The 26,058-nt window shown below is 39.9% G+C and overlaps 1 protein-coding gene across 2 annotated transcripts; it reads left to right on the forward strand.

Annotated features, from left to right (window-relative positions):
• Nucleotides 1-25,671, forward strand: ATP6AP2 (ATPase H+ transporting accessory protein 2). 2 transcript variants are annotated; one of them, XM_053581165.1, is made up of 9 exons: nucleotides 2-192; nucleotides 7,348-7,478; nucleotides 8,706-8,837; nucleotides 14,636-14,731; nucleotides 14,921-15,058; nucleotides 16,572-16,625; nucleotides 17,994-18,143; nucleotides 19,540-19,659; nucleotides 24,597-25,671. In XM_053581165.1, the coding sequence occupies exons 1-9, from the start codon at nucleotides 156-158 to the stop codon at nucleotides 24,789-24,791; spliced, it is 1,053 nt and encodes a 350-aa protein (XP_053437140.1). In that variant the 5' UTR covers nucleotides 2-155; the 3' UTR covers nucleotides 24,792-25,671. The 2 variants fall into 2 exon arrangements, with proteins under 2 accessions (XP_053437141.1, XP_053437140.1); XM_053581166.1 differs by lacking the exon at nucleotides 14,921-15,058 and having other exon boundaries at nucleotides 1-192.
• The last annotated feature ends 387 nt before the right edge of the window (nucleotides 25,672-26,058 follow it).

A 26,058-nucleotide genomic window follows, 5' to 3' on the forward strand; every position in this document is an offset into this window, starting at 1 on the left:
GGCTGGCGATTGGTGGAGAAGGCCCCAGCTGTCCCCGCGGAGGCCACGAAGGGGTGGACTGCAGGAGTCCGGACGATCCCCAGCCGTGAGGTGGTCGTTTGTGTGCCGCCGGCCCGCTCCGTGTTGCCCCGCACTGTTGCGGCAGCCGCGGCACCATGGCTGTGTTCGTCGTGCTCCTGTCCTTGGTGGCAGGTGAGGAGACAGTGGCGGGCTGGGCGTGCTCCAGAGGCCTTGTGCCTCGGGGCGTGGAGGCGGGGGCGGTCGTGAGCGGGTGGCAGCAGGGCAGGTGCCGCAGTGCGGGCAGACAGTGGCGGCCTGGCTTCAGCTGCCTCCTTCTCGGCCTCTTCTCCGGATCAGCCTGTGGCTGCCGGGTCTGACCGGCCTCTGGGCCTGGGGCTGGGCTGTGTGGGGGGAGGGGGGACTCCTGGGCCGCCTCACCCTCTGCCTCCTTGAGAAAGGCAGGTCCACCCACCCTGCTGCTGACCTCCTGTCGACCTGGCCTCTTCCTGCTCCAGAGGTCCTTCAGAGGATCTCAGTGGAGTGTTGAACCGCAGTCCTCTTGGAAGAAGGCAAAGCAGGCTTCTTAGCTGCCACCGGTTGCCGCGAGTTTTTGCGTTTGTATGATGTTTTCATTTCTAGTGGTTGCTATTAAAAATTGGTGAAATCCCCTCCCCTCCTTTATATGTATTTTAGGATACAAAGGTTGAGACGGAAACATTGTTTATGTAATTGTTTCCTTAGGTGGATACAAAGCACCTCTCAGTAGTTTGTCTCACTTCCCAATTTTAAGGATTTGGAAACTAGGATGAGTCATATCTTCGGAGTCACATGTCAGTAAGTGGTAGCTCTCTGAGTGGAACCTAGATTCCCTAGGATTCAGCAAGAGGAATGGAAGTCAGTTAATATTTGGCCTCGTATTCTGTATCGTGGTAATGTATTTCATTTTACAGCAATCCTTAGAAGAGCATATCATCTTCATTTTGCAGAGTTTTCGAGCTTAAATTACCCCAAACCGAACAGGTAGAAAGTAGCAAAGCTGGATTTAAACCCAGATCAGTGGCATGAAAACCTGGGCCTTTTTCATTTTATGTGTTGTAGCACAGTTAGCCCATTTACTGTGGGAGGGATGTGAGGGCACAAACAGTAGTGAACAAGAGGCCAAGTTGAGAATAATTTGGTGGAATGGGTGTTCTGGTCCCCACTGTGTCAGTTGAAAACCTATGGGAGGCCAGTATGGTGACTCACACCTGTAATCCTAGCACTGTGGGAGGCCAAGGCAGGAGGATCACTTGAACCCAGGAGTTGAGGTTGCTGTGAGTTAGGCTGATCTAGGCACTGTAGCCTGGGGCAACAGAGTGAGACTGTCACAAAGAAAAAAAGAAAACGAAAACCTAATGGAAACCCAAGCCTCTGCTATGTGAGGTGCTGGAGGTTCTGCTTTCGAAATGGCGATTTACTTCTGCTTAAGTTATAGACAGGAGTTCTTGAAATTGGCAGATATCCTCCATCCCTGGAGGTTCCTAGTGTTATGTGTTGATAGATTTGTTTTCATGTCCCAAATTTTTAGGATTCTTTGTTTTGTCTCTCTTATCTTGTTTGTTTCTGGCTTTGGAAAGGTCATTCTCATCTATGGAGATACTTCGGGGGAAGTTTTAAATTTAATTCAGTTTTTGAAATTAAAAAAAATTTCCCTTTGATACTGTGGTTTAACTGAATATCTATTGAAATTCCATCTTTTAATGTTATGACTGATAATATTTTGATTCAGCGAGTGGGGTTTTTTTGGTTTTGGTGTGAGATAAAATAATTGCTCCTGTACATGGTTTGAACATGCTTTCCTTCCTGGAACAGTCTACTTTCTACATAACAAGAACCTGATCCTGTCAGCTTCTGCCTTGTTTGGTCTTGTCAGGTGAGGTTATTTTCCATAATGACCAAATGTGATGTAATGGAAAACATCTTTAAGAACTCTGACTTCTCTATTTGAAGAAATAATTGAAATTCTTTAAAACATTGTTACCAAACTAGAGAGAAAACTAGGGAACTAGAGAGAAAGGAGGGGAACTACAGTTATGAATACCATGTCATGAGAAGTATTTGAAAAAAATCAGATACTGAGCCTGGAGAGGAAAAGCCAAGGGCAAAAGAATGGAATTTGAATGGACATCATGGAGATATGGTTGATTTGGTCACTGATGCCCCAGCGACAAAAGGAGGACTCATTTTTCATTTAATTGAGTGATTCCACCCACCATTCATAGAAGATCATAGCACAGTATGGTAGAGTTCCCAGAGAGAAGGACATATACCCTCTAACCCAGACTGGGAAGGCTGAGGGAAATTTCCCCAGGGAAATTGCCTCCTACGGCAAATATGTGAAAGGTTGAGGTGGGAAAAAAAGCTTTTTGAGATAGAACAGTGTGTGTAAAAGCACGGAGATGGAGATGTGACAGCAAAAGGCCAAATAGTTTGGTAGGGCTGGAATGTATAGGGGTTGAGTTGAGATCCCAGAAATAAAGTTAGTAAGGTACCTTGGGTGTCATGTTTTAGATTTTACTTTGAAGGCTCTGGGCAGTGAGTGAAGGCATTTAAGTAGAAGGATGAGTAAACAGAGCTGTATTTTGGAAAAGTGATGGGAAGGCTGGATCAGTAACAGGGTCATAAGGCAGCCAGTTCTACCAAACCTGGTGAAGGCTTGAAGAATGTGCACTGGACATGGAGGGGGAAGGATTTGTGAGATAATAAGAAAAAAAGATTAACAGGATTCAGCTGTGGTGCTAAGGAAGGATTTAAAGATGGCTGATATGAGCTGCTGAGTGGAAGGTGGTGTCATCCTTCAAGAATACAGGAAAAGCATGTAGAAAGATGGTGAATTCAGTTTTGAACCTATTGAGCTTGAAGGACCCATGGGACTTAGAAGGAAATGCTTAGCCAACTCTTGGGTATGTAGGTCTAAGGCTCAAGGGAAATCTCTGCTAGAAATAAAAGTCTGGGAGCCATCAGTGTGTTTGTGGTGTCTCTGATAGGGAGAGAGATGTAGACTAGAACAGCAGTGAGGATCAAGAATGGAGCCCTCAGCTCTCCAAAGTGGAGTATGCGAGATGATCTATTCGGATACTGAGGGAATGTACTAGACAGAACTTCCATTTATATCTGGGTTTTTCTGGCCTCAAGCCAATCCTCCCATCTTAGCCTCCCAAGTAGCTGGGATTACAGGGATGCACCACTGTACCCAGCTTTGTTATCTATTTTTTGCTTCATCTTTTTTTGAATAGTAATGGTCAGATATTTTGTAGACTGCCCCTCAGTTTGGGTCTGTCTGATATTTTCTCGTGATTGTGAAGAATACTACACAGGTATCTTACCCTTTAAAAAAATTTTTAGTTTTGTGTGCTTTGTAGTAATATACAAATATATAATCTTATTATAGTACGTGTGTGTGTATATATACAGTCTACTTTCCAATTTTGAAAAGTTGACATCTAAAAAGTTTGGGCACTACTTCGTAAGGACAGAAAGGGAAAAAACTGAGGAGAATCAGCTAGAAGGATTGCAAAGAAAACCAGGGGCTCTGCCTTCATGAAGGCCAAGGTAGAGGATTTTCAAGGAAGGAGTTGCCAGTATCAGATGCTTTGGGAAGTTAAATTAAGGACTGAAAATTGTCTTTTGGATTTGGCAAGTCATTTCAGTGGGGTGATGGGGTCAGAAGCTGTGGCTTAGGTGTGAAGAAGCAGAGAAGCAAATGGTGGTTGATTATTCTTCCTAGATTCTTCCTCTGAAGAGAAGCAGGGACTATTAGCTTGTGGGGACTGGTAGGAGCAAAAGGAAATCTTTTTGTGGTTTTAATTTTAGAATGGGAGTACCCAAGCATATTTTTATGATGAAGTAAAAGGGCCAATTGAAAGGGGAAAATTTGTAGTTTGAGGTGTGACTTCTTCATTCCTTAATTTAACAAGTATTTATTGAAAACCAATATGTCAGGCACTGTTTCTCAGCCCTAATTCCTCATATGTTGTCTGTCCTGGAATAGTGACTTAATAAACATTGAATGGATGCAGGTGGGTGAATGAAGGTCTTAAGAAGGCTGAACACAAAATGGTCTTAGACTGAAGAAGAGGGCCACACCCTTACTCTCATGTCTGGAGGGAGAGGAGATTTGTGGGAGACACAGGTAGTTCGAGGAATTCTTCTGCTTTATCTGTGAAGCTGGAGATGAGATTATATGACAAGACTCAGTAGGGGAGTGATGGCATAGAAAGTTGCCTGTGGGTCAGCGGTTAGGGCGCCGGCCCCATTTGCCGAGGATGGCGGGTTCAAACCCAGCCCCGGCCAAACTGCAACAACAAAAAGAAAAATAGCTGGGCGTTGTGGTGGGCGCCTGTAGTCCCAGCTACTCGGGAGGCTGAGTCAAGAGAATCACCTAAGCCCAAGGATTTGGAGGTTGCTGTGAGCTGTGTGACGCCACGGCACTCTACCAAGGGCGATAAGGTGAGACTCTGCCTCTACAAAAAAAAAAAAAAAAAAAAGTTAGGAAACCCATTTCAGTTCAGTACAAGAAAACAATTTTAAAGGACTAGAATGTTGGGACAACAGAGGTGATGCTGACAAACATAATGTTTGTAAAGTGAGGTGGTGTTCCTGGTCCCTGGTAGTATTTTAAGTAGGAGAGAGTGACTTTCTGCCTGGTATCCCTGAGGCATGATCCCTGCAGTAAACAGAAGTTTGGACAGGATGGCCTTTTTGGTATAGAAGTCCGTGACTCTTTAAGGGGTTTCTAAAGCTCTAGGCTCCTGCAGTATTGTTGTTCAGGCATGGAAACTGAATCTGACTATGAAGTTGGAGCAAAGTTATTTGGTATAGCTTTGCTGGGACTGAGGGAGTAGGACCATGTCTCTCTCTCTTTTTTTTTTTTTCAGCTGGGGCCGGGCTCGAACCTGCCACCCCTGGTTATATGGGGCCGGTGCCCTACTACTTGAGCCAGAGGCATCGCCCAGGACCATGTCTCAAAACCAGATCAAAATATGATTCTTTTTAATTTTATTTATTTATTTTGAGACAGAGTCGGGCTCTATTGCCTTGGGTAGAGTGCCCTGGCGTCGTAGTTCACAGCAACCTCAAATTCCGGGGCACGAGTCATCCTCCCTCTCAGTCTCCTGAGTAGCTGGGACTTGCAGGTACCTGCCACCACACCTGGCTAGGATATAGGCATGAGCCACCACACCTGGCCTCTTTTTTATTTTTTTGAGGCAGAGTCTCACTCTGTGTTCCGGCCTGGAGTGCAGTGGTGTGGTCAAGCTCACTGCAACCTCAAACTCCTGGGCTCAAGTGATCCTCCTGCCTTGGCCTCCTGAGTAACTGGCACTATAGGTGTGCACCACTACACATGGCTAATTTTTCTCCCCCCCCCCTTTTTATAGAGATGGGGTCTTGATCTTGTTCAGGCAGGTCTCAAGCTCCTGGCCTCAAGGAATCCTCCTGCCTCAGCCTCTCAAAGTGCTAGCATTACAGGGATGAACCACTGTGCCTACCCCAAAATATGGTTCTTTAATTAGAAGAAGTATATGCATACTAGGCAAGGATAGGTTTCTTGCTGCCCTATTTTTCTTTTTTCTTTTTTTTTTTTTTTTTTTGTAGAGACAGAGTTTCACTTTATGCCCCTCTGGTAGAGTGCCATGGCATCACACAGCTCACAGCAACCTCCAACTCCTGGGCTTAAGCGATTCTCTTGCCTCAGCCTCCCAAGTAGCTGGGACTACAGGCGCCCACCACAGTGCCTGGCTATGCCCTATTTTTCTTAAGAGTTTGAAGTACTACCACTTCAGTGAATTGAGATGTCTTATCGGTTGCAGAAGACGATTCCATTCTGTGTGTGTATATATATATATTTATTTTTTTTTTTTTTGTCTGCCTTCAGTTACTACAATTTGGAAATTCCTGCTCTGGCAGCTATGCTGAATTGAAACTCATAACTCTTAATGTATCAGCACCATCCTGAGGCCCTTTTTCTTTCCTTTTTTTTTTTTTTGAGACAGTGTCTCATTATGTCACCCTCGGTAGAGTGCCCTGGTGTCACAGCTCACAGCAACCTTCAACTCTTGGGCTTAAGTGATTCTCTTGCCTCAGCCTCCCAAGTAGCTGGGACCACAGGCACCCGCCACAACGCCCAGCCATTCTTTGTTGCAGTTGTCAATCTGGCCCAGGCTGGTTTCGAGCCCGCCAACTTCGGTGTATGTGGCTGGCATTGTAACCACTGTGCTACGGGCGCTGAGCCCCATCCTGAGGCCTTTTATTTGCTGTCAGTACTGCGACACCAAAACATTTTCTGTTGTTTCCAACTTTATTCCCATAACCTGTAAGTTGGTGCTTTCCTTAGGTCAAGAGAATAACACTGTTGCTTTACTAAAGTCTAATTTTCTCATACTAGGTATGGCCAAGATTTGTTTTGGACTTGGAGCTAATTTTTTCATAGGAACCCCAAAGTTTTCATTAGTTACTTGTCCCTATGTAACCTAGACATCACTGGTTTAATACATAATGGGTGAAGAAGCCAAATAATCTCATTCTTAGCCTTGGAGGGTTTATAAAATATTATAATCCTGTTATTTTCATCCTTATCTTTTAATCCTAGGGCATAAGCCTTTAGGTGGTTTACTTTATCCTTACAGAATACCGTTTCTCATCCTTTTGTTATGTCAACTACAAATGCTGTTTCCTGGACTTTGTTTCTAAAGTCCAAAGTGTTTTTATATTACTATAAATCATTACTCATGAAAATAGGGGGTAACATGTCACCCCCTATTTTCACAGTTCTCATTCCACTAAGTTGGCCTATGGGACATAAGGAAAGAAGTGACCTGTGCTAAGATACACTGACCTGCTAAAGTCTTACAGTGAAATACTAGGAGCTTTATGAATTTGCATTTTTGTAGAGAGGGTTGATGGTGGAAGTAATTTAGAGATTTCAAGTTTTTTTTCTTCCTTTTTAGCCTATGCCAGGGTTTTATTTTTTGCTTTTTAAATTTTGGAGAAATATAACTGATTTCTCATTCTTGCCAAATCGCACATACTCCTGTGTTAAGGGTCATCTATAGGAAGACATCTGTCCTATTAAGAGAATGCTGTTTTACAGTTATATTTTTGTTCCAGCAGAACATATGGACTTAAATTCTTAGAGTGATACTTTGAAAAAATGTGTTAATGTTTAGGATTTAGCATTTTGTCCAATCATAATTTAGTATGCTAAATCTACAGAGTTTGGGGAAAACGTATTATACTTAATCATTGTCAAGGTGGGTGTAAAAGATTTATGATGCTGATAATTCACTTACTAATCTGTTCTGTTTTCAGGTGTTTTGGGGAATGAGTTTAGTATATTAAGATCACCAGGGTCTGTTGTTTTCCGGAATGGAAATTGGCCTATACCAGGAGAGCGAATCCCAGATGTGGCTGCATTGTCCATGGGCTTCTCTGTGAAAGAAGTATGTATGCTTTATTTGTTTTTTAAATGTTTGGAACTAAGAACATTTTTCTTGATTTATGCTAATAGCCTAAGAAAGCAATAGACATAGATACATTTGGTATAGATTATAGAAGTTAAAAAGCTCTTTTGTAGTTGGAGAGATTGGAAGTGCTTCAAACTTGGCTTCTGAAACCAAATTACTATAAATCATTACTCATGAAATTTTGTTTATTCATTGTAGTGAATTTTTTGTATATAAGAGAATAGATCTTTCCTACTAGTAATAGGATATGTAATTTATTTTTTCTTAGTACAGGTGATAGATTTGCTATGAATAATTAAATGTATATGCATATTGCCCGAAGCTAGAAAAATGGTGTGTTCAGTGACTTAGAAACAGCCAAGGACCTTGCTTTCCTAGAATGAAGCTATAACTTATTGTAGTAACTGGCTGCTTGCTTCCCTTTTAGTGGAAGGGGCCTAGATCCAGTCAGTATTCAATATGAGACATCTGAAGCTTAAGGTCTTAGAAGAAGGGAAATGCAGCTTGCTCTGTCTTGCTATCATTATCTCCTCCCACTTTGAAAGTGTGGTGCCTTTGATGTAGTCTTTAGATATCATCAATCACTGAAAAGAACTTTCCTTATAGATCCTGAGTACCCTTAAAACCAGAAGCTCTATGCATTCTTTGGACAACCAAAGTAATTACAACCTTAAATTTGACTACAAATGGCTGTTAAAATAATCTAGAGAAATAATTATGAGCAAACTAATACAAGTTACTTTCAGCAGGAATTGTTTTATTCATAAGAGAGCTTAAAGAGAAGTTTAATGACAATCTTGCTGTGTCACTATGAAAGATAAAAGTGATGCTGTATATTAGGGCAGAAAATGATATGGAGGAAGAATATGTTGATGGCTATATGAAGAGACTTTTTGTAATCTGGAATTTGAAAACTCCCTGTGTTTTGTGTACTTGCCTGCATTTTTCTACAAAAGGTTTGAGATGACTTAACTGTTAGACTTTGTTTCAAATGGTAGAATTTTAAGAAAATGAAGAAGATAGAAATCAGCATTCTTGATTAGGAGATAAAAACTACTACCATAAATAAAATGCTTACATTCCCTGTGAATTTGCCTTAGCCACATCATCCCAGAATCCCTTAACTCTGCTTACTAGATGTTATGGGGGAGATGGTTTCCTGACTTGATAATTAAGTGCCATTTCATGCTTTTCAATGTTTAGGACCTTTCTTGGCCAGGACTTGCTGTGGGTAACCTATTCCATCGTCCTCGGGCTACTGTTATGGTGATGGTGAAGGGAGTAGACAAACTGGCTCTACCCCCAGGCAGTGTCGTTTCATACCCTTTGGAGAATGTGAGTATTTATTATAAAAAAGTAAAGGGATACATTTTTAATTTTCTCTTTGTCAGCTATCATTACGAATTGCATTCTTAACATACTTATCTTTTTTTGATGCAGAATTTCTTTTAAAAATTGTCTAAAAACACAATTTCTTTTTAAAAATTTACATGGTGATTATAAATTTGTTGCAACTTAGATTCTCTCCATGGATAAGAGTACTTTCTAAGATAAGAGGTGGAAAAACTGCCTCACTAAGAACAGTTGGAGGCTTGAAAAAGAGCCACCAAAGAAGATATTGAGGGTATATGCTGCTGACATTTTCTTGGGCATTGTCTTGTCACCTTCACTTCAAAATTTTACCTCTGTTTTGTGTGTATAAGAAGACTGGAGGCTGTTTGCTGGCTCTCTTATTCTTTCACTGGCCTTTCAGGTGATGTGGGTGACTTAGCTGATGGGAAAGGCCCTCCTTCTACTGCAAGCATATAGAAGTCCTGAACAAAATGTCACAAAAACATCTTTACTAGCATAACTAAACTTGAAGGGGAGGATATACACACAGGTGCCAGGTATGAATAGAAAACTCAGAAACCACGGTGGCAAGCAGGAGCTGACACTGAAATTGTGTTCTCTGCAGAAAGCCAGGAACTATAAAATGCTGTCAACTTGTTCTTAAGAAGAGGACTAGTAAAATCCCAGCTGCCTCAGGGTTACGGCATAGGAGCTGGCTGGCCACCCTTGGCTATGAGACTTAAAGAGTCCCCTGAGAGAAATCGGAATTATAGGCTTATGCTGTGCAGAGTAGTTCTTTCCAAATTCACATAACCCACCCCAGAGGGACACCTCCACAGCCCAGGGCTCCTTTGGTAAAAAATGGGAAGATGAGTGGAATTTACAAAGCACTTGAAGAAAAACAAAAGGACACAAGGAAGTCAGCAAGGTACAACAAACAGAATTCATCCTCTTAAAACTACAGATAATAGTACAACCTCAAAGAGGTTGTAAAATATATACATTAAAAATTGTGAAAGAGTGAAAAGAAGGAATAGAAACTATGAAGCAGTTACAAGGCATTTTTGATATGGTGCTTTTGTTGGTATTCACTTCTAAATATTTCTTTATATTGTGATTCTTTTTTTTTTTTTTTGAGACAGAGTCTCACTTTGTTGCTCTGGGTAGAGTGCCATGGCATCATCATAGCTCACAACAATCTCAAACTCTTGGGCTCAAGAGATCCTCTTGCCTCAGCCTCCTGTGTAGCAGAGACTACAGGCACCCACCACAACACCTGGCCATTTTTAGAGATGGGGTCTCACTCTTGCTCAAGCTGGTCTCAAACTCCCGAGCTCAGGCAGTCCTCCTGCCTTGGCCTCCCAGAATGCTAGGATACAGGTATGAGGCCTTGCCTGGCCCTATACTATGATTCTTTAACCCATGAACTATTTAGAAGTGTTTTTTCCAAACGTATGTGTTTTTAAAAATTATTTCTAATATTTAGGTTTCTAATTTCATTTCATTGTAAGACTGTGATGCTGATATTTTAGAAATTATTTTTTACACTTTACTGTGGTTTAGTATAGTTTATTTCCAAGCACATGGCCTAGTTATAAAAAAATGACAGGGAGGCACCTGTGGCTCAGTGGGTAGGGCGCCAGCCCCATATACCAAGGGTGGAAGGTTCAAACCCAGCCCCAGCCAAACTGCAACAAAAAAATAGCCAGGCATTGTGGTGGGCGCCAGTAGTCCCAGCTACTCGGAAGGCTGAGGCAAGAGAATCGCCTAAGCCCAGGAGTTGGAGGTTGCTGTGAGCTGGGTACTCTACCAGGGGGACACAGTGAGACTCTGTTTCAAAAAAACAAAACTGTAAACATGTATCAAAACTGTAAACATGTGTCAAAACTGTAAACATATGTCAAACATCACATTGTAACCCCCAAATATATACAGTTATTACTTGTCAGTTAAAAATAAAATAAATAGGGTGGCGCCTGTGGCTCTGTGAGTAGGGCGCCAGCCCCATATGCCGAGGGTGGCGGGTTCAAACCCAGCCCCGGCCAAACTGCAACCAAAAAATAGCCGGGCGTTGTGGCGGGCGCCTGTAGTCCCAGCTGCTCGGGAGGCTGAGGCAAGAGAATCGCCTAAGCCCAAGAGTTAAGAGGTTGCTGTGAGCCGTGTGACGCCACGGCACTCTACCCGAGGGCGGTACAGTGAGACTCTGTCTCTACAAAAAAAAAAAATAAAATAAAATAAATAGGCTCGGCGCCTATGGCTCAAGCGGCTAAGGCACCAGCCACATACACCTGAGCTGGAGGGTTCAAATCCAGTCTGGGCCTGCCAAACAACAATGACAGCTACAACCAAAAAACAGCCGGGTGTTGTGGCTGGCACCTGTGGTCCCAGCTACTTGGGAGGCGGAGGCAGGAGGATCGCTTGAGCCCAGGAGTTGGAGGTTGCTGTGAGCTGTGATGCCACAGCACTCTACCCAGGGCGACAGTTTGAGGCTCTGTCTCAAAAAAATAAAGTAAAATAAAATAAAAAGTATCTGGAAATGGTAAAAACAAAGAAAAGATACATGATTCAGTTTTGGCGCCTATAACTCAAGAGGCTAGGGCGTCAGCCACATACACCAAAGCTGACAGGTTCGAATCCAGCCCGGGCCTGCCAAACAACAATGACAACTATAACCCCCCCAAAATAGCCAGGCATTATGACGGGCGCCTGTAGTCCCAGCTACCTGGGAGGCTGAGGCAAGAGAATCGCTTAAGCCCAAGAGTTTGAGGTTGCTGTGAGCTGTGACGCCATAGCACTCTACCCAGAACGACAGCTTAAGACTCCGTCTCAAAAAAAAAAGATACATGACCCCTCATATTTAAAGCATATTGGACATCCAGTAGGCTAAAGCCAAATCAACACCTAGATGTACAAAATTGAAGAATCATCAAAGAAATGGGAAATTTTTAAAGCTATCAGGGAGAAAAGACGTCGTTACAAAGGAATGAGAGTAAAATGAAAGCAGATTTCTAATCATTGCCATTGTCGACCAGAAGAGCAAGAAAAGAAAAGCAGTGATTCTAATAGTATGAGGCTAGGCTGAGAATGTTATTTACATAATCATAATAATAAAATGATCCTCATCCAGTGAAAATTCTGATTTAACTATTGGGAGGGTAGAGAGACGGAAACAGTGTGTAGATGGGGATGTGGTTGGTGATATGAGAACGCTAAATCCTCATTTTCTATAGTGGACTGTAAATAGATAATGCCTAATTTTGAAAAATTAAGAAGTGAAGTAGTAACTTAAATATCTTATTTAGAAATGGTGGTAAAAACAAAAGGAAACAGAGGATTTGTAAATGAGTGCCTCAGAGGGATGGGAGGGGCAAACTTTTTCATAAAATGCCTTACTAAAACTATTTGTCTCTTTAAACCATGTATTATATATGACTCTTAAAAATTCATTTTTAAAAAGATAACAAGAAAAGTTGAAATAAATGTATTCCTAAATAATTGTGTGAGGAGGAAATCACTGTGGAAATTGCTAAAATATTTGAAACAGAAAATGAATGTACTATATATATTTTAAAAAGTTGTGAGGTGCAGCTAACATGGTAAGAAAAGGGAAATATATAGCTTTAAATGCACATGTTAGACAATTTAGATTGTCTATGATTGGAAATTAATGAGCTAAAGAAACCAGAAGAATTTCAGAGCAAGTGCCCATAAAGTAGAAGGGAGGGAACAATAAAGATCAAAAGGCAGATTGTTTTCACAGGAGTATTTAAGTAGTTTATTATGTGATTTCTATGAAAATCATTGTAGATTTCCTTTAAAATAAATATATAAAAATCCAAAATGCCATTTCAAGATTTTTATTAGCATATAATCCAAAAGTAAACATTTTAAAACAGACTAGCCTCATTTTACATGAGGAGAAGCTGTGAAAAGAGCCTATTTTATTGCTTGATCCCACCTGATTGACTGCTCATAATACTTTTCCTCGCAGAAGTTGGTAAATGAGATATAAGGCTCAGAGGGTAAACCCTGCAAAATGTAAAAATCAGAATCTACTTAATGAAGCTTCCATTTGATTAGCCATCTGTTTTAATTAGAATTTCAAGTCATAATAGGTACAGAAATTCCAGGACAAAACCACATATGTCCTTATACTACAATTGGAGAAAACAATCATTTGTTTTTAAGCAGCTGAACTTTTTACATTTTGAGCGTAGACAGCTATATATCTTTTCCTTTACGATCTGGCATTCACCTCATTAGCTTCTCCAATTTGATCACTAGGGAAATGTTACCCTTAACTGTCAGCTTTTCAGACCTGAGAGCCATTTTCCTAGGTGAAATGAGACTGCTGGAGAGTTTTTGTGACTTGCTCATGTATTCCTTCCAGACCCTGTGGTGGTGAACTATATGATCCCAAAAGGAAAAGACTCACAGTTGACTCAAGGAGGCTGCTGACAGTAGCTTTTGCAAGTTTGAACTCTCTTCCCCCTCTTCACTTACTCATTAACTCATTTAAGGAGAATTTTGGGAAGAGTTAATATACATTTTCAGTAAGAGAAAAAATTGATTTCATTTCACAATATCTCAAAATTGATCACTTAATTTTGATGCTGGGATTTCATCAGTAAGATTTATATAATCACATTGATTTCTGCCTGTACCACATTAGAATGAATTTGCTAATTATAAGCATGAACCTTGAGATAGTAACTACTGAAAAGAAAATCACTGTAAGAAATTGCCATTAAAACAAAAACACTACTGTACTGCTTGTTTTAATACAGTAATATTGGGAATAAAATAATTTGGGGGGAATTACCGTAATTTACTTTTAAAAATAATGAAGAGCAATATAAATCTATAGGTATAGAAGTCAGAATTTTGGTAACCTTTGGGTGGAGATGGTACTTCTAGGGTGCTGGTGATGTTCTATGTCTTGATCTGGCTGGGTTACATGAGTACATCCTTTTGTGAACATTTGTTGAGCTGTTACCCCAAGATATGTGCACCATATTACATGCAACATGCTAATAAAAAATTCAGGAAAATAAGTAGGTCTTGCTATAATTGGTTATTCCAGTCTACTAATATTCTTATGTGATCCTAAGATAAAGACTTCAAAATCTTGTGACATACTTAACACCTGTCTAAGAGTCTACAGTCTAACTAAAGACAAGTGCTAAATCTTATTAAACATTTGAAAAATTTTGAAATGAAAAATAAGGTATATTTCTCTTTCAAATAAATTTAATATTTCAGATTCCTCTAATTTCTTAAATGCAAGTAAACATTGTGAGATACACATTCATTGTGGCATATTTAGTCAGTACTGAAACCAAATGTATTGCTACTTATATTACACAAATGATCACCAGAAAATGGTTTGTGCTAGATAATGTTGTGTCCTTCAGGTTTACAAGTTATTTCCCACTTAGATGCATTGGGAGATACAGTCTCAGCCCACTGAGGGGGTGTTTAATCTTCTGTTCCTGTAAAAGGGCTCTTTGTGTTTGGAAATGATTTGGATTGCCTAGTAAATTTCCATAGAAAATGCTGGTGCCTTCATTTGATCAACACCTTGAATGGAGAGCCAAATATGTTCCTCTTCAGCTGACCAGCAATGGCCTTTTGAGTGTAGTAGGAAAATAAAAAAAAAAAATTTGTGTGTGTGTAAAAAAAAAAAAAAGAAAATGCTGGTGCCTTTTTTTCTTTTAGATTCTTTTTAAAATGCCATCTGAATGATTTCTCCTTCCCACTCTGGTTCAGATAATAATTGCAGTCTTACTCTTAACTTTCAGGCAGTTCCTTTTAGTCTTGACAGCGTTGCGCATTCTATTCACTCCTTATTTTCTGAGGAAACTCCTGTAGTTTTGCACTTGGCTCCCAGTGAGGAAGTAAGTGATAAAGTTTTTAATTAAGATGTTGTAAAAGAATAAGCTTTCATAATTTGAAAATTTATTATGAAATAATAATTTTATTATGAAAATGTAGAACTAATTTTGATGAAAATTGCTGTCAGACCTCTACATAGTGGAATTTATCTGTAGAATGTAAGTAATTTAAAATTTGTATTCTTTTTGCAGAGAGTATATATGGTAGGGAAGGCAAACTCAGTTTTTGAAGACCTGTCAGTCACATTAAGACAGCTTCGTAATCGCTTATTTCAAGAAAACTCCGTTCTCAATTCACTTCCCCTCAATTCTCTGAGTAGGAACAATGAAGTAAGTAATATAATAATTGAATAAATGAAAATCATTAATTTCCGATTCCTTATATGACTTGAAATCTTAGAAATTTTGATATTTTTTTTGAGACAGAGTCTCTTTTGCCCAGGCTAGAGTGCCATGCCATCATCCTAGCTTACAGCAACCTCAAACTCTTGGGTTCAAGTGATCCTCCTGCCTCAGACTCCTGAGTAGCTGGGACTATGGGCACCTGCCATAGAACCTGGCTAATTTTTCTATTTTTAGTAGAGATGAGGTTCTTGCTTTTGCCCTGGCTGTTCTCAAACTTCTGAGCTCAAGGGATCCTTCTGCCTCAGCCTCCCAGAGTATTAGGATTATAGGCGTGAGCCACCACACCTGGCCAAAAATTTTGAAATTTTAGAAAGCGAAAATTATGAAAATTTACTGCTAGAGATTCTTCTTTCCTTTACCATAATTTTCTTATGATAAACTAATTCTTTTTATGAATTGAGTTGTAGTAAAGTCATAAAAGTAGTAAATAGTATCACATTATAGCATGAGTGTTGCTACCTATTAAGCCAGAGATGATTGTATCTACTTGGTGGAGCTGTACAGATCTGGTAACATGGGAGCCATTGTTCACTGCCCCTGCTGATGTTGCCACATCTTTCTCATTTATTCTTGACACTACAGTGGAGGGAGCCACACCCTCCCTCCTCCTTTTTAGGAGACTCCTGTCTCTCTCTGTCTTACACTCACTCTGTCTTACAAGCTGAATTGCAGTAACATGATCATAGCTCACTTGCAGCCTCAAACTCCTGGGCTCAAGTGATTATCCTACCTCAGCCAGCCTCTAGAGTAGTTGGGACTATAGGAGTATATCACTGTGCCTGGCTAGTTTTTAAAACTTTTGGTAAAGATAGTGTCTTATTATGTTGCCCAGGCTGGTCTTGAACTCCTGGCCTCAAGTGATCCTCCTGCCTTGGCCTCCTAAAGCACTGGGATTACAGGCATGAGCTACTGCACCCAGTGCCTCCTGTCCTTTGACTCCTGTCCTTCAGTTTCACTACCTGCTCATGTACCCCCTTAACCATGCCAACTACAATGGCATGCTGCCTTTGTAGTAACCTTACCTTTTATCTGGTATGGTTGACCAAGACCACCACCATCTTTATTCTCCTATGTGTAAAGTGTTCAAGGGAAATGAGCAAATGAAGCCATTGGAAGGATGTCATTGCAGTGTGCCAGGATATGTGAGGCCTCGAAGGAAAACCATTGTAGAATTTGGCTTTATCCAAGATATAGCTATTTAGTGGTAGTCACTGTGCTAGGGAATAGCCAACATCACCTTTTTGCTAGGAAACAATGTTGTATGCATTTTAAATTGAAGTGAACCTACCAAATGGAGGACAATTATATAAATTCACTTATGTAATTGACATTTGTAATATCCTGTCCTTTATTTGGTAAATGGCAAATACAGATCTCTGATGGTACATTTAAAAGAATGCTCTTTTTTTTTTTTTTTTTTTTTTTTGGCTCTTTGAAGGTTGACCTGCTCTTTCTTTCTGAACTACAAGTGCTACATGATATTTCAAGTTTGGTAAGTAGATTGCTCTCATTTTTTAGTTCTATTTATTTTGTTTTCTAGAGAATCCTTGAATGATAATGAAACCAGTTGAATACTTTGATTAAGTACACCCTAGATTTATGATCCCATGAAAAATGAGAAATTAATGGTGGTGTTGGGAATTTTGAACATATCTCATAGTCAAATTAGTACATTTTACATATACTTTTTGGAGAGAGCACATATCCTCCAAGAACATAGGCCTGGAAATAAGAACACCCTGGCTGTAGTCCTAACTTGACTGGTGATTTCTTGTCAGTCATTAAAACTTAATCTCTATATCTTTGAGTTTAAAATAGAAACAATTTTTTGGACTAATGCTATCAGCCAAGTCAAGAAGGAAATAAATCTGTCTGAAAGGTATTTTTTTGAACAGATTTTTTTTTTAGAGACAGAGTCTCACTCTATTGCCCTCAGTAGAGTGCTGTGGCGTCATAGTTCACAGCATCCTCCAGCTCTTGGGCTTAGGCAATTCTCTTGCCTCAGCCTCCCAAGTACCTGGGAATACAGGCACCCACCACAACGCCCAGCTATTTTTTGTTGCAGTTTGGCCGGGGCCAGGTTTGAACCTGCTACCCTCGGTATACAGGGCCAGCACCCTACTCACTGAGCCACAGGTGCTGCCTGTGAACAGATTTTGTTTTTGAGACACTCTCACTGTGTTGACCCAAGCTAGAGTGCTGTGGCATCATAGCCCACAGCAACCTCAAACTCATGGGCTCAAGTGATCAACTTGCCTCAACCTCCCAAGTAGCTGGGACGACAGGTGTCTGCCATGATGCCCAGCTAATTTTTCCATTTTTAGTAGAGACTAGGGTTTCACTCTTGCTCAGGCTGATCTCGAACTCCTGAGCTCAAGCAATCCACCAGCCTTGGCCTCCCAGAGTGCTAGGATTACAGGCATGAGCCCCTTTGTCAGCCATTGATGAACAATTTTTATAATAAAAAATCATCCTGGTAACTGAAATAGAAATTCTCACTTGTTTGCTGTGTTCTAAAGTTATTTGCCCAACTTTTCTAGCAGGCATTAGTTCAGGCTCGTGCATTCCTGGAATCAAACTGGTCCAAACATCTGTTCTTTCATACCCTGGCCCATATGTGTAAAACTAAGGAATTTTGATAATGGGTTTTATCAGATATTCAGGGAGTCCTATATTACTCTTAAAAATGAAATTTGTGTTGGATTTGTTTTTTTAGAAACTCTCATTTAATCTAGTTTCATTTGCCAGCATTTTAGACTATTGGTATGGTTATGTTTAGCCTAGTTTAGTTAGGCATAAAACTTAAACTGGCTATGTCTGACATCTTACTTCATCTGCTACCTTTGTTTGTTCCTCTAAGTTGTCTCGTCATAAGCATCTAGCCAAGGATCATTCTCCTGATTTATATTCACTGGAGCTGGCAGGTTTGGATGAAATTGGGAAACGCTATGGGGAAGACTCTGAACAATTCAGAGATGCTTCTAAGATCCTTGTTGATGCTCTGCAAAAGGTAAATATCAATGTGGCATGAGAAGTTGGAGTATAACCATTTCACTTTCAGCCTCTTAATGGAAAAATCTGCTTTGTGAAGCACTGCTGGTTAAAGTCGTACTTGCCCTCTGTGCGGGTCTTTTACTTGTCATGGCCAGGCATGGATAGGGTCAAAGGTATAGTTTGGAATGTTTCTTCCAAATGCTGGGAGGAGCAGAATTGGGAAAGGATTGGTAACTCCAGTATAGTATTGTTTTTTCTTATTGTGGTAAAATACTTGTAAATTTACCATTTTTAAGTGTATAGTTCTAGTGGCATTAAGTTCATATGTTGTGCATCCCTCACCATCATTCTTCTGTAAAACTTTCTCATTTTCTCAAACTGAAACTCTGTACCCTTTAAACACTATGATATAATCGAAGTAGAACACCTAGTACAGTACCAGATATTTAGTAGATGCATAATAAATGCTAGTTCTGGGCGGCGCCTGTGGCTCAAGGAGTAGGGCGCTGGTCCCATATGCCGGAGGTGGTGGGTTCAAACCCAGCCCCAGCCAAAAACCACAAAAATAAATAAATAAATAAATGCTAGTTCTCCTCTGCCTTTGAAGTTGTTCACCTGGCACTCTGCAATGAGGCCTCTTTTATTTTTTTGAGACCCAGTCTCACTCTGTTGTCCAGACTAGAGTGCTCTGGCCTCAGCCTAGCTCACAGCAACCTCAAACTCCTAAGTTCAGGGGATCCTCCTGCCTCAGCCTCCTGAGTAGCTGGGACTATAGGCGCCCACCAGACTCCTGGCTAATTTTTCTATTTTTTTTTTTTTTAACCAGAGATGGTAGGGGTGGGAGTCTCACTTGGTCTGGCTCATCTTGAACTCCTGAGCTCAAGGGATCCTCCCATCTCAACTTCCCAGAGTATTAGGATTACAGCTGTGAGCTACTGCACCTGGCCTGAGGCCTCATATTTAAATCTTTGTAGATGTTTGTGATTAACCAGAGACCACTTAGGAAAATTTCTTCATTTTTCTTTCCAACTTCCCTTCTCCCAATTTATATGCCAATAAATTTAGTCTCTTAAAGTAATTGTATTTTAAGCATTTGAGTATATGTTAAAGCTTAACATTTTCCAGAGTATTTTAACGTAATCAAACCTTTAAGACTTGCCTGTTTGAGATATGACATGTGCTCTTGTAACTGCACAGAAGCTTTACAAATAATTTTAATATGTATTTAACTTGTCACAGAAAATAGGTAATGAAGTGATGCATATGTTAGTCAATGTGGATTTAGCTATTCCACAATGTATACGTATTTCAGAATATGTTGTACACAATATATACAATTTTTATGGGTTGACTAAAAATGAAAATGAAAAAAGAATGTGTTTGAGAGTCATAATAATGTTCATAACTTTCAGTTTTCAGATGACATGTATAATCTTTATGGTGGGAATGCAGTGGTAGAGTTAGTGACTGTGAAGTCATTTGACACATCCCTTGTGAGGAAGACAAGGACTATCCTTGAGGCAAAACAAATCGTGAGTATATTTTTAGATCCCACTTTAAAACTGTAAAATTAACTTTTTGGTAGAAAACAAAATCCTATATCACCTATGGGGGACATGAATGAGCCATCAGTAAATCTAAAAAATAGTTTCAGTTAAAACATAAGTTTATTATTCATATAGGTATGTGTGTTTTGCCAGTGATACTCAGTTCTTTGGGGCTGTAATCAGATAGTATAAGAATCTGAGTTAAGGATAAAAGTAAATCTGTCAAAGCCAGTAGTATAAATCAAACATTGGTATATACAAGGAGACAGAGTAGCCTGGCTCGCTATCTTTATGGCATAGTCCCTTATTTTCTGGGGTCTTCTGTATATACCTTTTTTTTTTTTTTTTTTTGAGACAGAGTCTCACTATGTCACCCTTGGGCTTAAGCGATTCTCTTGCTTCAGTCTCCCAGGTAGTTGGGACTAAAGGCGCCCGCCACAAAGCCCGGCTATTTTTTGTTGCAGTTGTCATTGTTGTTTAGCAGGCTCGGGCTGGGTTTGAACCCACCAGCCTTGGTGTACGTGGCTGGTGCCTTAACCACTGTGCTACAGGCACTGAGCCTATATATACCTCTTTTAAAATTTATTTTTATTTCAGAATATCACAGGCGTACAAACATTCTGATTACATAAATTACTTTTGTACAGTTTATGTATACCACTTGATAATTTTAATTTATTTCAGTAGTTCTTTGGTATGGATCTTGGTTCAATTTTAAGCATTTACTGGGCTCAGGGCAAGGTTGCTGGCCATGGTAAAACATGTACTGTATGTGTGTGTGTCCATGCACATGTATGTACATACAGCTGCAGCAAACTTGGTGAGAGGTGACAGAAATAAGTATAGATGCTCCATAACATCATGTGGCCAAGAACATGACCTCACAGTTGGCTTCATTGCTTGCAGCATCCAGATACCCAGTCGTTTATACACAGTCCGCTTCAGAACAATTTGCAGCCCCCACCCTGCTCACTTTTACTGATGGAAATGTGGGACTTGGAGTAAGAAGGTCAAAGCTGATGCCTGTTTAAGATAGTCAAGAGATGACTGGTTGGAGATTGTTTCATCCTAAATTGAATTGGAGTAGAAGGATGTCTGTTTAAGACAGGATGGTAGGCTAGACAACCCTCCCCTCCAAATTTCCCACTATAAAACATCTAGAAAGGCTGGATGAAAAATAAACGTAATCCTAGCACTCTGGGAGGCCGAGATGGGAGGATCACTTGAGGTCAGGAGTTTGAAACAACCCCAAGAAACATAGTGAGACACCTTCTCTACAAACAAACAAAATAGAAAAGTTAGCCAGGTGTGGTGGCATGAGCTTGTAATCCCAGCTACTTGGGAGGCTGAGGCAGGAGGATTGCTTGAGCCCAGACATTTGAAGCTACAGTGAGCTATGATGATGGATTCTACTCCAGCAACAGGGCAGTAGAGTGAGACCCTGTCTTGAGGGAAAAAAAGAAAGTAAGGGAAATTCTTTTACAGGGTGAATAAAGGAGAGGAACCTGAAGGTAGTAAGCAGGCTACCCTAAGGACTTTGGCCATTTGGATTACCAAGAGGCCCTTAGCTCCCTGCATGTGGTAGACTGGAAATGATACCTCCAGATAAAGCTGGTTATCCTGAAAGGGCTATGCCTTCAGTGATAGGGCGATCTGTCTACCACCAAAGGGAGACAAAAAAGCAGCTTAGATTCTGGGAGGTCGGTATATGTGTTCTTTCAGGGAATTCTTTTTTTTTTTTCTTTCAGTTTTTAGCTGGGGCTGGGTTTGAACCCACCACCTCTGGCATATGGGACCAGTGCCCTACTGCTTTGAGCCACAGGTGCCACCCTCTTTCAGGGAATTCTTAAACTCAGGGCTACCATCCTTGGTTTGGGGCTCAAATTTATATTGCTTCAAATTCTAGGAAGCCACCATAAGAAATTAACATAAGACCTGGTCCACATTGGTAAGGCCCCTCTGGTGCCTAGCAAAAGTAAATATAAAACCTCTCTGGCAGGACACACCATGAGCATAAGCCACAGCAGAGGGCGGACCCCCCCATGAGTCTCCCCAAACATGAACTCCAAAAATTGTAAAATGTGGGTGGAGACAATCCACCACGAGTACGAATTAGCTAAAGGAGCAAATGGCGAAATTAGACCCACAAAGACCTTCAAATAATAATAAAAATGTGGTATAAGCCATAAAATAACAGTTTAAGTACACTGATTAAAGAAATAGAAGGAGTCAAGAAAGGAGAACTTTTTTAAAAGATAGATTTCAATTTAGTGGGAAAATAAAATTTTAAGTACTAGATTCTTTTGGCATTGCCATGTTAGGCTTGCTAATTTTAGACTCTCTAGAGAAAAGTGCCCGTTTGAAGAAGGTCCCAGTTTTGGTAGTTTCTTTGAGAAATCAGTTTTGCAAAGATGAATTATTTTGTCTTCTCTGAGTTGTTAGATTGAATTTGAGTCAGCTGCCTGAATGGATAAGTTTAATTTATTAGAAAGTAGTTTCTCAACTTTTGTATGGGTAGAGAAGGGCAAGAATCAGGTAATATCATTGGATTTTCTTTATCACGGTAGTGAAGTAAGTAACACTTTGCGTACACAATGTAAAGCCTTAAGATTTCCTTTTTGTTATACATAATAGAGCAAAATGAACATTTTGACATGGGACGTTGGTACCAGACATTCCTTGGAATACCATTTCAGTCTCTGACTCACTAGTTTGAAGTTGACAACTTTCATCTCTCTTCCATATCTACTGTGCCACTCAACTGTGTACTAACAGTCTCACCCACTTTGCAGAGAAAAAGAGGCTTCAGCATGAAATTCCTTTTTAGGGTGATGGAAATGTTCTAAATTTAGATTGTGGCAAAGGTGACACACCCACTAAAATTCATTAAATTGTATATTTTAAATGGATGGGAAATAGAAATTGTTTACCAAAAAAAATTTGGAAAGCAGCAAAGAGGTTTTCAGGGTGTCTACGCTCCCTGAAAGTGGTAAACACACTTGTCAATACCTATCCTCTCCTTCAGTTAAAACCACTATCTTCCCTAGCTTAAGGGAAGAGAAAAGAGTTTAAGAAAACATTTATTGAGTGTTCGCTACAATGCCAGGTGCTAAGGCTATAGGGTCACATAGAACTAGGTTACATTCTCTTCTCCATCCTCACTGCCAGGCACTGCACCCCACTCTCCTGCCACCTCCAAACTTGTTTGTCTCCCTTCTTCCCAGCTAGACCCTCCCAAATCCATTCTGCACATTGTCATCAGGCTTTTTTGTTTTTTGTTTTTTATTTTTTTGTGAGACGGATCTTGCTCTGTCACCCAGGCTGGAGTACAGTGGTGAGATCATAGCTCACTATAACTTTGAATTCTGGAGCCCAAGCAACCCTTTCATTACAGTCACCCAAGTAGCTAGGACTACAAGTGTGTGCCATCACACCTGCCTAATTTTTTGTTTGTGTTTTGTAGAGATAATGTCTGTGTTGCCAGGCTGGTCTTTAATTGTCTTCAGGTGATCCTCCCAAGGTGCTATTGCCAGCCTTGGCAATAATCCTAGCGCTTTGGGAGGATCAACCTTGCCGGCCAAAGTTATCTTTTTAAGACAAACCTGACCAGGTCACTCACTTCCTGCCTGAAACCTGTCAGTGGTGACTCATTGCCCAGAGGTGAATTCAAGTCCAGATTTTCTATAGCTTCCCTGCTTCTAGCTTCATCTCTTGCTGTTTTCCTACTTTTACAATGTTCTAGGCAGAAGGAAATCTCCCAAACAATGCCTTTGCCAGAATGAAATCTCCCAAACAGGGTGGCGCCTGTGGTGGGTAGGACACCAGCCCCATATACTGAGGGTGGCAGGTTCAAACCCGGCCCAAACCCAGCCCCGGCCAAACTGCAACAAAAAAATGGCTGGGCATTGTGGCGGGCGCCTGTAGTCTTAGCTACTCGGGAGGCTGAGGCAAGAGAATCACCTGGGCCCAGGAGCTGGAGCTTGCTGTGAGCTGTGAAAACACGGCATTCTACGGAGGGTGATAAAGTGAGACTCTGTCTCTACAAAAAAAAAAAAGAAAGAAAGAAAAAGAAAAGAACTCTCCCAAACAATGCCTTTGCCAGAATGAATTCAGTTTCTCAAACGATGCCTTTCACGGGCCTGCATGTGACTCTCAGCTTTTCCCCTCACCCCCCACAAGCAGATAAAAAGGTTAAGATTGAAGATATGGTTGGAGCATCATTTGTTTTTTCCTCTTTTGAGTTAAAAAAAAAAGTCTAAGTGGTTTACACATACATAAGTATATAACATTTAATAGTAGTTAGTTAGCACTATATAGCTTAAGAGAGTATCTGTTCTTTTGAAGCTCCTCTGTCTTATCCCTCTACCCTCCCTTATCCAGAGGTAATTGCTAATCATTCTCTTATGTTTTCTTTAGGTTGGCTACATCTGTATTTATTCTTAAATGATGTTTGGTTTTGCTGGTATTTGAATTTCATATACATAGAATCATATCATATGTATTTTTCTATGTTCTTTGCTCAGTATTGCTTTTAAGATTCACTCAGGCTGATGAATGTAGCTGTAGTTTAGTCATTTTACTGCTTTATATTTTACCATATGGCACAATTGGTTTTCTTATATATGTTTCTTGGTACATATATAGAAGTTTTCCCTAGGATTTACTCAATCAGAGGATATGTACACCTTCAACTGTTTTAGGTATTGCCAAATTTTCTCAAGCAGTTGGATGGGCTATACTTCCACCAGCAGGGCAAGTGTCTTCTCCATGAAGGCTCCTCTGGGCTCCTCCAAACATAAGTAGCTCTTATTTCATTTAGGAATAAATGTTTTTTAGATGAATGAGTGATAGCTACTGAATTCAGATAATTTCCTAGCTTAAGATTCTTCCCTCTTCATTTTTCTTTATTTTCTTCATTGTAGAACGACCCAGAAAGTCCCTATAACCTTGCATATAAGTATGATTTTGAGTATTCGGTGGTTTTCAATATGGTACTTTGGATAATGATCTCCTTGGCCTTGGCTGTCCTTATCACCTCTTACAATATTTGGAACATGGATCCTGGATATGATAGCATCATTTATAGGATGACAAACCAGAAGATTCGAATGGATTGAACTTTCCTCGTGCCAGACTTAGAAAAGGAGTTTGGAAATCAGCTGTTTTGTTAAAATATATCTTTTCATGTGGTTTAAAGTATACTAAAGATAGTATACTTTAAATTTATATAAAAAAGCAAATTTTGTTCTCTATTTTGTGTGTGCCTGTGATGTTTTTTTAGAGTGAATTATACTATTGACGTGAATTAAACTGTGTGATATAGATTCCATAATATGATATAGCCATTTAATAACATAATCTCATTCCATTTAATAAATTTGGAAATATGCACTGAAAGAAATGTAAAACATTAGAATAGTTTGTGTTATTTATGTTGGAAAAATGCACTGAATTTATTAGAGAATCTTACAAATGCTTAACTTCCTTACATGAAATAGGTGAAATCATATTTGGGCTGTTGTATACTATGAACTATTTGTAAATGTCTTAGTTTGATGTAAATATCTCTGAAATAAGAGAAAAAAATTTTAATTTAGAGCAGCCCTAGAATATGGATGTGCTTATACAATCGCTTAGTTTTGAAACTGTATCTGATTGACAGACAACAGCTGTTTTTTAACCCTCTTCTGCAAGTTTGGTGATCCATATGGTCTAGTATGGATATTAAAAATACTGCATTGATCTAAGAAGAGACTAGCTTTGTGGAGCATAAGTGCTTTTAATTGTACACACAAAAACAAATCTTTGGGGGACATCTTGAAGCATGAATATAAAATAATTTTATTTCAGTAACTTTCCCCCTGTGTAAGTTACTATGGTTTGTGGTACAACTTCATTTCTATAGACTATTAAGTGGAAGTGGATGAATTCTGCCTTTCATGTGGAGTGGACCAATGTCTTTAAAGAGTGACAAATAAAGTTAATAATGATTCCAAATTTGCGTCATTTCAGTACTGTTTTATATTGTAAAAACCAAACTAAACAGGCTTTTATTTCCTCAGGATTGGCTATTTTGTTGTACTAATTGAATTCATGCTGGAGTTTTTTTAATGCTGGTTTATTCTCACTGCCTCCTGAGATTCAGTACCAGTATAAGGAAGGCATTTTAATTACCATATGATAAATTCACACTTGACTTTATGTAGGAAAGGTTAGATTTTCCTGTAGCATTTTTAAAGATGTATAAGCAATTAATTGATTAGAATATGAAGGACTGTCTAAGGTAAAGGCTTAAGGTTATGATTTTATTTTATTTTTTCTTTTGAAACATAGTCTTTGTTACCCTCGGTAGAGTACCATGGTGTTATAGCTCACAGCAACCTC

Source organism: Nycticebus coucang, chromosome X, assembly GCF_027406575.1.
Source record: "Nycticebus coucang isolate mNycCou1 chromosome X, mNycCou1.pri, whole genome shotgun sequence".
NCBI classification, from domain to species: Eukaryota; Metazoa; Chordata; class Mammalia; order Primates; family Lorisidae; genus Nycticebus; species Nycticebus coucang.